At 41.4% G+C, this 12400-nt stretch overlaps 1 protein-coding gene across 2 annotated transcripts in view; it reads right to left on the bottom strand.

Annotated features, from left to right (window-relative positions):
- LOC139927984 (rho-related GTP-binding protein RhoN-like) overlaps window positions 1-12204 on the bottom strand; it is a 33926-nt gene extending 21722 nt beyond the window's left edge. The window contains exons 1-2 of one of the 2 annotated variants that reach the window (XM_071920316.1): window positions 12083-12204; window positions 5817-5904 (exon numbers count right to left, since the gene is read on the bottom strand). In XM_071920316.1, coding sequence (XP_071776417.1) covers window positions 5817-5904; window positions 12083-12160 — 166 coding nt within the window. In that variant the 5' untranslated portion in view covers window positions 12161-12204. Of the gene's footprint in view, window positions 1-5816; window positions 5905-7230; window positions 7535-12082 lie in introns of those variants that run through there. The other variant, XM_071920315.2, reaches the window with a different exon arrangement.
- Between the last annotated feature and the right edge of the window lie 196 nt (window positions 12205-12400).

Below are 12400 nucleotides of genomic sequence, written 5' to 3'. Positions count from 1 at the left end.
AGAGGGCAGTCAGTCAATGCGAGAGCAAAGCCACTGATATAAAATCACACTGGGTGATAGCACACGTCACTGAAAAAAAAAACCTCTCTCTCTCTCTCTCTCTCTCTATCTGTCATTCTTCGAGGCAGGCTCAGCCCCCCCCCCCCTTCTATCCCATCATCTCTTTTTCTCTCTCCTGCACACAAAATCTCCACAAATCGCCTCATACATCCACACTACATCTAGATCATCTGTTGTTAGCGTTTGATGCCAGTTGCCGGGTTGGTCAGATAGAAACAGATCAATGGTGAGATTGCACTCAGCCCACCAACCACAGCCCATTCTCCGGCGATTACGTCTCTCTTTTGTCACAGCACATAAAGACAGATTAGAGTGAACCATATGTGGTATCTGGGAATGCTAGATGGCCAGGATGGATTGAGCGGGGGAAAGGATGAAGGGATTGAGAAGCAGGGAGAGGCTGGTGGAGGAAAACCTTGTAACTTTTCAGGAACTAAGAAAAACAGCCTCTTTTTAGCTTGAGAACAATGCATTTTGACATTATCCAGTGGGTTTGAAAATCCCCAAAATTGGAGTTACAAGGTTTTCATACGATAACAGCGATACGGGAGTCGAAAGGTGTAGGAAATGAAAGGTGGGAAATGAAAGATTGAGTGAGAGAGAAACAGAAAGACAGATAGACAGAGAGAGAGAGAAAGAGAGCGCAAGATAAACTAATTAAGTGCAAGAATGCTGAGAGGGCATTGCCACAATAGAGTGGGGTTCCTGACCTTGATTTAGCTGAGAGAGACAGAGAGAGAGAGAGAGAGAGAGAGGGAGAGAAATAGACAGCAGGGACTGGTGAGAGGATGACAGCAAGAGCGGGTTCAAAAAAGAATTAATGAATTTAAAGGAGGGAAGAGATCAAGTGAAGAAGGGGAGTGGAGGAGAAATCTCGACATGAAAGTAGTGTTGTAGTACTTGAGATCGGTTGAAGCCACATTTTAAGGCAATTGACGGCATTTTTACTCGTTCTTGACTTGATCTCAGACAGCAAAGACTTGGAAATTTATCTCAAGACACAGCTGTAGTGTCATCGTAATCACCTTCACTCGCATCATCTGAGACTAATTTGTTTTTCTATTTGCTGTGATTGGACCGGAGTAAAATACTGCAGGAGCCGCTTTCAAATGAGAACTTTACTTGTTACTTGAGTACAGAAATTATTTTGTTTATTTTCAAGTGAGGGCCAACAGGCTTTGCATCTCAAATCAATATTTCTTCAATATATAACCACTGCATCGCCTAATGCATGATTCAGTTTATTCACACCAATTCTCTTGCATTCAGGTTATCATACTGTATCGTAATTTCCCCGTCTGTGACTGATGTGACAATTTGCCGATTAAATAATCTTAAATTAGCAGCAATAAAGTGTTTTGAGAAGCTGATGTAAACTTTTGAGCCCTCACTATGATAACAGACTCAAACCCGACTCAAATCAGACTCAAATTACAGTCATGGTCTTGAATTGGATTCGCATTGTTCTAGTCTCCATCTTGACTAGGGCTGAAAGATATTGACAAAAAATCTAATTGAAATAATTTGACAGCATATTGCAATTTCAATTTAAACTGCGATTCATATTATCACAAGTTTTTCTTGTCATCCATTTTTTTAGAACTTTAAAATTGTTTTACATTTTTTTGTAAATTTTTTTTTTTTTTTATTTTGTTAAAAAAAAAAATTATGTCAGTGTGCAGGATTTACTGAGTTTAAGTATGATGGAAGGTTTTCACCAACATTGTATTTGATTCATTGGCCAAAGACGGATCTCTAAAACCCTTGTTTAGAAATCCATTTTGGATGCTCCTCTCTCTTAAGCAATTAACTGCAGCTTCTCCGATTTGGAAATTTCATAAGGTCTTATTGCGATTTTGAATTTTTGTATTAATTGTTCAGCCCTAGTCTTGACCCCATGGGGTCACAAGATAATTTTGGGGGGTTGCAAAATTATTTATGGGATAGGAAAAAAACATATTTATACTATATACTGATTTTTTGCTAATTTTAACTTTTTTCCTGTGAAATACTGAATAGTTTTCAGCCTCTCTGCCTCCTGATAATTAAGCAAATGAAACAACCTGAAAAGCCAAAATTGTTCTTTGGTTGAACTGTTAACCACCATATGCACGCCTTGACGGGGGTCGTAACTAGGCATCGCTTTGTTTTGAGGGGTCACAAGCCAAAAAGGTCCAGACTACAACACTGCATGAAAGAAGGAAAGGGAAAGAGATAAGATGGCAGGGGGATTGGAAGAACAATGGGGAGAAACAGAGATGTACACAGAAAGATTGGGGGAGAAATCAAGTTAGGCAGGAGGAAAGAAGTAAGAGAAATATAGGTTAGTCTAGGAGGCTAGGAGGCAGGGCATGTGGAGGCAGGCGAGAGCGGGGCAGTGAGGGAGGGAGGGAGGCGGGAGAGGAGGCTGAGGTGACAGTGGGTGGTGCGGCGAGATGGAGAACGGACGAGACAGAGGGCAAGTGGTTGGTCACGCAGCAAGTGCCCGATTAATTAATTCCAATGTTTGCGTCTCCACACTGAGTGGGCAGCTTGGAGGCTGGCTCTGGCACCTAGCCTAACACTTCTGGATGCTTTCTCTCCTCTTCCCTCTCTGTAAGACTGAACAACACAGCTTGGCATGCCTCTTCCCTTCTTATTTTCCCTCTTAATCTGTTTTTTTCCTCTTGTCTCCTGTTCTTTGTTTTTCTCTCTTTATCGTCTTATCCAGCTTCCTGCAAAATGTCTGGGAATGAGACTGTCTGGTGATTTTAAGGTGCTTGGTGCAGCATTTTAACATCAATAAATCCTTAGCACATTAATTCTGAGACATTATTATGATTGCTGTAAACAAATGAGACCGTTGCTAAGCAGATTGCCAGCCTCCAGCAGCCTTTCCACTGCATTTTACACTGTGTGTCACTGAGTCACATTTCATGGGAAATCTACTGGATTGCTTTACGACACAAAACAGGAACCCTTTTAACTTTGGCAAGTAATACACACAACTTTACTCCACTTCCACTATTCTGAATGCATAGTTTCAACTTCACTAGTTTAACTCGTCAAAATGCATATTTACTGTTATCAAGGGCTGTTATCAACTTTTATCCTTCAAAACAAACACCCGCCGTGGAAGGTGGAGTGCAGCAACAGGAAGCAACGGGACTTATGGGAAATGTGGTCTTACAAACACACACATGCAAACACACACAGGAGCACTGGCCTCATATCTGAAAATGTGTGATGTGTTTGTTTTCTGTTATCTCTGTAAAGCTCTTTGTCAGGAATCTGTTTTGTTAAAAGCACTTTCTGAACAAATTTGAAATATGACATGATGTAACTGGTACATTTCCCCCAGCAATACAACTTCAAATACTCTATGATATACTCTACTCTATCAAATACTATATTTCAAAATTTTGATGGAAAATTCACCCTGAAAGTAGTCTGTAATTGTGGCTTATACCCTGCCTTTTTCCAGCAGCTGTCATGTCAAACACTCAAAATATAACTGTTATGATATTTAGTGATAAACAAAAAAAAACAACACATTTTTCTATACCCTACTACTTGTTCAATGTCAAACTCCCAGTCACAGCCTCACTCCCACTGGTTTGGTTCACCTGCTGTCATGCAAGCTGAACACACTGGCATGCCAAGCCAGCACACACACTGTACACTAAACATTTGCCTGGCTGTCTTTTACGCATGCTTGCACATGCATGCAAAACCATACACACACACACACACACACAGCAACAAAAGCATGTACACATTCAAACAAAACAGTTATTGCATAAGCAATGGCAAATGTAAGGGAGAACAGAAGTAAATACTTGTGGGTATTGGTGCTGTTACACACACACACACACACACACACACACACACTCACAGTACACGCACACACACACACACACACACACACACTCACAGTACACACTTACAAACACACATGCCCAAGATCCTTGTATGCTTGCCAAGTCACTATAATCCCCCTATTCAGTCATTAGTAAGAAAAGGCAGGCACCGAGGGGAATACTGTTAATACTGATGTAGGTGCCAATGCACCTGTCTCCTGAGACCGCTCCAGAATAGCTTGCAGGGACGCTGGGAGGCAAAGCGTCGTCTCCCCATTCCAGCCTGTGGAGAGCTTAAGGAAGCTCGCGAGGGTCAGACATGCATCACCTGCCATAAACTAGATCATTCAAATCTGGAACTTGTCAAGAATCCAATTAATTATACTTTGCCCTCAGACTTTTACCTCTACAGTTTTCTTTCACAGCAGCACGCATGCCAAGATAGAAATAGATTTTTGTAAACTTTATTTATCAAGGGAAGGTTTGCTGAGCGTGCAGGCTCTTTTTCAGCGACACCCTGCATCACGTTCGTAAAGTTACACACATTCACACCTGGGAGCTCCCACACTGCTCTGCTTCTATTGTACACAAGGCAATACCATTAGTGTAATGTAATAAAACACTGAATGGCATATGCTATAGGCCTACACAAAAGGGTGCATTCATTTGTTTGTGTGTTGGAGAAAATGACTGTTTAAGTGTTCTCCCGGCGTAATTGTTCTACACCTCACAGCTCTGTGAGACAAAGGCGAGTGAAACAACCAATAATTGCGATGGGTGTTGTTCAAAGACAGCTGAGTGGCCTCACCCACTGCAGTCCCCAAACCAGTGAGCAACACAAGCCGCAGAAACTAGCTCTTAATCTCCAGCTTGTCTAGCTGGTCCGTCTGTCTCCATGGGTTGAGGTAAATGGAACGGCGCACATTAAAGTTACACTCTGGTGTGTGAGAACAAGTTTTAGGGCGTTGTTGCGTAAGTGGAAACGAAGCGAGAAAGGGCCTACAGGCTACCCAGCCTTCAAAGGGAGAAAGTTAACTTGCATAAATAGACTGAAAGAACCTGACCGTTTGCGGTTTATACACTTAAACTAATTGTCAGCTGTTTGAGTTAAGCCTAGAGCATGCAAAATGACTCTCCACAGCCAAATTGTCACCGGTAACTTAACTCTGAGAGTGTAAAAATCAATGCTACGACTGTTTATACTGTATATATCCACACCCATCAGAGTTAATTTGACACATTTAAATAGATTTGAACAGCTATATCACAGTCATACCAGCTCTATGATTGGACAAACAACTCTCCAATCAGTGCTTGTCAACTCAAAATAATTGTCACTGAAATATCAATGCTTATCAACACTGTTTGCTATGTGGTGTGGTTTTGGTCATGATGCCAAATCATGGCTGGCATGGCCACAGCACAATTTCCAGCGTTCATAAGTGATGATTTTTTCTGTGACAATTATTTGGAGTTGACAAGTGTTGAATGGAGGGTTGTTTGTCCACTCACTGATCTGGCTCCGATGCTGCTGTTCATCTAAAAGTGTCAAATTATCTCTGATGGGAGTGGACTTATATAAACACTGGCATGGTGTTGATTTTTACACACTGACCAGTTTGCTCTTTCTGTTGATGTCTACACCCAGAAAAGAACGGCTGGTAATGTGAATTTTGTCTGAAATACAGCAAACGTCATTAAATATTCCCAACGGCTTATCCTCACACTCTCTAGCTGTGGCTGCTAATGTTTTGGATCAAAGCCTGGATGTTGCTGAATGCTTCAAGGAGTCACTTCACTGCCAGTCTGCAGCGCCTGGTCCTGCGTGGCTCGATGCGGCTCATCTCCCTTCACGTCGGCATGATAATCTTGTAATATAAGGAATGATATTCAAGCCCAACCTGAAGTGCTCCTTACCTGAAGTGTCCCACATGTTCAGCTCGATCCTCTGCTTGTCGATCTCGAAGCTGGCTGTGTAATTCTCAAATACCGTGGGAACATAATTCTGAAATGAGACATGGGTGACTATAATTAGATCAAAGCTGATGGGTTATGTAGGGTCAAATTTTTCATTTTTACACTTCCGTGACTATTGACTAGTGACTAAGCCTTTAACATAACTTCAAGAGGCAGTAAATTCAGGTTATCAAGGTATTGTAAGGTAAAAAACGGGTCCTAATATATTCTATCAAGTCTAGCAGAAGTGCAGTGATGAACATCAGAGGCAGGAGAAGGTGTGCATGGAAAGCAGATGAGGCCAATTCTGAGCACTGACCTATTTCCAAATTCAGCGTTTTAGGGCGACATGCTTTGATTTCATTAGTCTCAACAGTTCAAGGACTTCAATAAAAAAACCTGTAGGCCCATAGGTAGGCTTATCCGTTTAAACTGTTCACTGCTGATGTTCAAAATGTTCAGTGTTTATTGCACAATGTCGATGTTCATTGAACATTTCAGTTTTGATTGTTGGTTACATGCTTCAGTGTTAGTGTAATAACTTCATTAATATTCCTCTACATTAAATCATTTTCTAAGAATAGCCGAGTAGTTAATATCTTCGAGAACTAAACTGTTTATTCTGTGAATTGTTTTATTTCTTATTTTTATCATTAGAAATGTTAGAGTACTTCGGTCTCCACATTAAAAACAATGTAATGACACTCTAAAACACACAGTCTACATGCAGGCAGAGCTTCAGTGTGTTGCTCAAAGGCACTTCGACACACTGGCTGTTGCGGAGACCGAGCCGGTTATGTTCCAATAATAGAGCGGTCTGACCAGACTGGTCCGGTAAACTGACCGACGGCAGTATCACTGATGGGCGCTGATGCGCGCGATGCGCAAAAGCGCATAGAGCTCAACGGATTTCCTTTTCAAATGCCGTAGCACGGACGTCAGTTGGGCATGGACGCGAAACCTAAGTAACTCAAAATGTTATGTTTTATTTTTCGTTTTTATCATTATGATGGAGAGCAAAGATCAAGCAAAAAACTACCAGAAAATTAGAAAGCCATATCTAAATAAAAATGACATCAGGGGAGCATCCAGGACCGATGTTCCCGCTGCGCTGTGCGTCTGCAACAGAGTTTGGTAACCTACGTCAAACACTGTACCACATTAACCAAATAATATCTTATCAGTCATCAGTTATTACCCTACTTGTTCCCACAAATTTAGGCGATACAAGCGGTTTTTGTAGGTTTTAGTGGAAACCCATCCTATTAGATGCAGGGACTCTGCCGTGCCGTGGGGTTTAGGGACCTGACGCCCCTGCTGCAGTTATCAGTTATCCTTCAGACTGCAATACTTCTTTAATTTAATATTCTCTTACCTCTGGGTACGAGTCTTTGGCGAAAACGTGGAGGAGAGCCGTCTTGCCACACTGCGTATCGCCGACCACCACAATTTTACAGCGGCTGACTCCCTTGCTCTCCATAGTGCCCCGTGTATCAGTGAGTGGTTTTGTATCGCTGCCTACTTGTCATTTAGCTCCACGCGACCTGAACAAGTTGAGTGTGGAGGTGTGAACGTTGTCACTCCCGGAGCAACACTTCAGATCCAGCGGGCACAACTTCAGCTCCACAGGCTGCTCCAGTCAAAACTCGGCGGCATGCTCTGCGCAATGGGATCCTGGCTGTTGGACTGGTGACAGTGAAGCACTGGGATGACTCCTGTGTCAAGGCGGCAGGAAAAAAACAAATAGTTTTTCCGGTCAGGTTTTCCAAAATAAAACCCTTATTGACGAAGGTGCTGAAACGTCCTTTGAGCAATACAAAGTACCAAAGTGAGAATGGAGAATATATTTAAGAGGGAATCTGTAGTAGCCTACATGGAAACACATTTAGGAAAAAATAGAAATTTTTCCAAAATGTCCTTTTCATTGCATGTATTCACACACACACACACACACACACACTAATACAATCCACAAATACTGTATAAGCCTGCTAGGTCTGTCTATCTATCTATCTATCTATCTATCTATCTATCTATCTATCTATCTATCTATCTATTTATCTATCTATATACATATGGCTATAGTTGGTAGGGTAGTTACATAGTATATATAGGCCTATACTGTATATAGCCTACAGCTTGGAAGGAAGCCTATTATTTTAAAAAGGTAAATTTTAACCCATAGCTGTCACATAGCTGTTCCTAAATGCTACAGAATGTGAGCTTCTGCACCAAAGTGACAAGTAGGGGCGGCAGGACTGCCTGGTGGTTACAGTCCATCCTTTAACCAGACGAGCGGGGGGGGTTAGGATTGGCTCAAGTGTCCTTGAGCAAGACACTAAATATCCCTCCCAGCTGACCTCTGACCTCCCTGGACTGGGGCAAGCTAAAGGAGAATCTCCCTATGGGGATCAATAAAATATATACTGTATATTTCATCCAAAAACGGGCTTTTATTTTGAAGGCCCAATTATCTTACTTTCGGCTTTATTCTGGCTGTCTCCGGCTGGCTTGACGCAGCTCTGGCTGCCGGTGTGAGTTTCCATCCTCTGCACCGAGTTTGTAACAGCCAGTGACAGGCGTTTAGGGCCCAACCCTGTTTGCATGTCACTTGTCAGGATTCCTGTCTCAGTAACCCACAGCATCACCTGACTGAATTATTTTTCACTGGAATTAGTCATGTGGTGGAGGGATAGGCCTGTTACTCAGTTTACCCACCTTTTCCTTGTGAATCATTTTATCCACCTTTTCAGGACAATATAAATCATCTAAATCAAATAAAACCTATAATGAGAATAGTTTGATTTTATATAGATAGTTGGTTGCTTTGTGCTGATCACTGACTGGAATTCATAGCTTACCCATTTACAACAACACAACACAATCAATCGTGTAGGCAACAACACATAAACACACACGTTTACTGTATCCGCGTGCGTGTCTTTGCTTGCACGCGCTTGTGTGTGCGCGCTCTCGTGCCTGAATGAATGATAGTCAGAGGAATGGAATGGTGGAGAAATGAAAATGATTATCCTGTTGATTACTTGCAGAATCTGCAACACTTCCCAGGCAACAATAAATTCATACTGAAACACAGACTTCTACATACTTTCTCACAGCTTTCATGCTTCTCATGCAGTATTTGGCAGGCTTTAAAGTTCTGTTTTGAATGAGTACTGGGCTATAAATTAGATATCCTCAAGTAAGCATAGAAATCTGTATCCCCAGCCTTCTATGTCCGTATCTAACACAAAGATTATCCAGCTGGAACAATTTTCCACTTTCAGCCCCTTCTCCAAATCATCGGGTGAAAGACACTTAGAAAACCCCCCGTTATCTTTTCCCCCAATGTTGCTAACTGAAAAATGTAGCCTACTACAAAAATATAACATTCAATTCACATATTGTAATAATATCCCAATTATCCCAATTAGGTTCCACAACGTAAAAGTAAAGCACGGGCGACCAACAGATACTATAATCTCAAATAGCCTACAGACAAAAAAGAAAAAGAAAAAATGTTTGGAGACAATAACAAATTAGCCTACAGCGCCATCTGTAAACCCCAATCGACTTAATCTTTTCTAAAAGTATGGATGTTTTAATTTTTTTTTTTTTTTATAACTTAATATAAGTGGCGATTCGACAATACCTTTAATTTCAATGCAAAACAAGGGAACTAGAACTAGGTTTGGTATGAGCCACTCTGGACAAATGAATATGAAATTTATCAACAAAAAAAAAGACACACTTACAGATCGGTGATCAATAATCATTCTTTCTGTGAGCTGGAGGCACCTGCACACTGGAACTAAATGGGTCTTTGCCAAGTCTTTAGCGCCACCTTCTGGTCAAAGTGAGGCAAGCACTCCGAAACAGCAATGTGCTGGTTTCACACGTTTCCATTACATTGTCATTGCTCTTACCTGCACTCAGAATCCAGTCCTCAACGTGAAACCATGTGTTAGTCAGGTCCAGAGGCAGTAAGGATATAAAATCACCTTCCTGGATTCCAAGTTGTCATTAGAAGTAATAATTTCAATTAGCCTGCAGACTCAAAACTTTAAAAAACCTTTTCATATTCTGTAGCCCTTTTGACACTTTCTAGAGGGGGATCATCCCTCTTTAGGAGGAATTGACTTTAAAAAATAATGGACAATTCACTCGTTCTTTTAAGTTTCACTTCAAGGAATAGCTCACCCCAAATGAAAATTCAGTCTCTACTTCAGTCTATCTACTGACCCTCATGTCAGTTGAACCTCCATTGAAGTTGGTATAAGACCACCAAACACACAGTGATTGAGCCTCTATAGTTCCACCTCAGCCTTCTCCCGAAGTATTGAAGTTAATGGGGCCATCAAATTTCTCCAAACAGCTCCTGCAGCACACGGCAAGTGTTTTGTAGCCAGACGATTGCACCGTGGGTCCAAAAGTCCAATATTTACCTCGTTATCTCCTATATTTTCATCACTGACAAGCAGACTTCCAGAGTGGTGTGTGCGTGCCTTTTGAACTGCAGTTCAAAAGGAGTTTCAGCTGACATGGGGAGAGCAGATAACGACTGACTTTTCATTTTGGGATGAGCTATATTCTTTTAAAGAACTTCTCAAAGATTTTAACCGTAGCCAAAAGTGCTTCTAAACTTCAAAAGTGCTGCAGAGGTGGAAAGGTGTGTTGGTGGAGACAGAAGTAGCCAGCTGCCTCCCATCCTCCTCTACACAGTAGAGGTTGTTAGCTGTAAGATTCATCCCAGACTCTCTGCCTTTTTGGGGGGAACTGGGGGGAGGGGGACGTGATAAGGACCAGGCAAAGTCTGAGAAGACATATGAATAGCTTATAAGAGGTAGAAACCTTTGGCAGAAAATTATAAGTAGCCTATGTCAACATTATAAGGGTATGAAATGCATAATGGCTTTGACCTTTCAATTCGCAATGTGACTGATAGCAGCTGTTTAGTTTTTAACAGATTGCAATACTTCAGCAACAAGTAGTCACATTGTGCAATCAAAAACATCACATGTGACTGAAAAAGGCTTTGGTAGTGGAAAAACTGGGGTCACTGTGTGTGTGTGCGTGTGTGTGTATGTGTGTGCATGTGTGTGTGTGTGTGTGCAATATAGACACACACAAGACACTGAATAGTTAAACATCTCCCTTGGACCCATATTTAGTCTGTTATGAATCTGCTGTATGATGCAAGTGTGTGTGTGCATGCATGTGACAGTGTGTGTGTGTGTGTGTGTGTGCTTGTGTGTATGCATGCACACCCTTGCCTGTGTACATATCTGTCCAGATCGAGCCCTTCTCCATACCTCAGTGACAGTTTATTTCAGACTTGAGGGGGGGAGAGGAAATAGAAAATGGCAGCCCTGACCTGCCATGTGTCTCTCTGTTAAACAAGGTATTTCCTGCCCTTTAACATCTTTATCTGTCTCACCATCCCTTCACTTCCCATCTGACACACGCAGCTATGAGTGACATGATGAGATAGCAACCTCTCTGGCAGGTTTGTGACATTTCAGGGTGGCCGGCATCTGTGAGTGTGTATGTATGTGTATGTGGTTGGGTAATAGAGGCAATGCCATAGGCTGTTGCCAGCTGGAAAAGTACAGAAATACATAGACACACATGTTCATTCTAATATCCAGGTTTTTCACTGCTACACAGTGTTTCATCTTCGAAGCACTCACCTCTTGCATAGGGGTCCAAGGACACTCTGATTGCTTCCTTTAAAAAGACTAGCTTGAGGTCGGTAATTGAAATATACTGTAGCCTATATATGTAATGATAACATTGTGCAAACATTTTTCTTTAAAGTAACAAACTGCATATGTTAGATAAATGTAGTAAATCTAGGATATTTGCTTTGAAATATTGTGGAATCAAAACAGAATGTTCCTCATCAATTTAAAAACACAATATATACATTGTATATATAGTATTATATATGATCTAAACTTGATTTACCTATCTTGTTATTTGCAGAACAGTGTTAACCCACCTTTTGACAAAGATCTTTATGAAATAAATTCATATAGCCTACATCCTATTAATTAGCATGAACCTGATAAATTATATGAAGATAAGGTCAAAACTGAATGCTTTTCTGAAAATAGAACTGATTTGTTTATATTGCCCATTGCATTATGACGGCCACCAACTGGATACCCACACACTAGTTTGCTCACCTTTTGACCAGGAAATCATTGCTTGTAACAGTTATTTACCTGCTGAACAGCACTGCCCCCATACTGTACATCCATATCTTCACCTGTTGCTCCAACTGAAAACTCAAATAATCCCATTTCTCTCTGCCAGTAATCCACTCTCCGTGGTTTGAAGCTCGCCACTCCCCTCTGCTCACATCTCTGCGCTCCGTGCCAACACAACGGATCTGTCACTTTTTCAGCTGCGTCAAGCTAACCGGAGATAGCTGCAAAAATACAGGAAGTTACGCATTTGACATTTAAAATAAAAGCATAGGTCTACTTTTTTCTATTTCAAGGGAACAAGTATTGGAGTGTACAGAACAATGAAATCGTACC

The sequence above is a fragment of the Centroberyx gerrardi genome, chromosome 20 (assembly GCF_048128805.1).
Source record: "Centroberyx gerrardi isolate f3 chromosome 20, fCenGer3.hap1.cur.20231027, whole genome shotgun sequence".
NCBI lineage: Eukaryota > Metazoa > Chordata > Actinopteri > Beryciformes > Berycidae > Centroberyx > Centroberyx gerrardi.
Note: the sequence above shows the minus strand (reverse complement) of the source record. Positions and strands in the feature narration are given on the sequence as shown.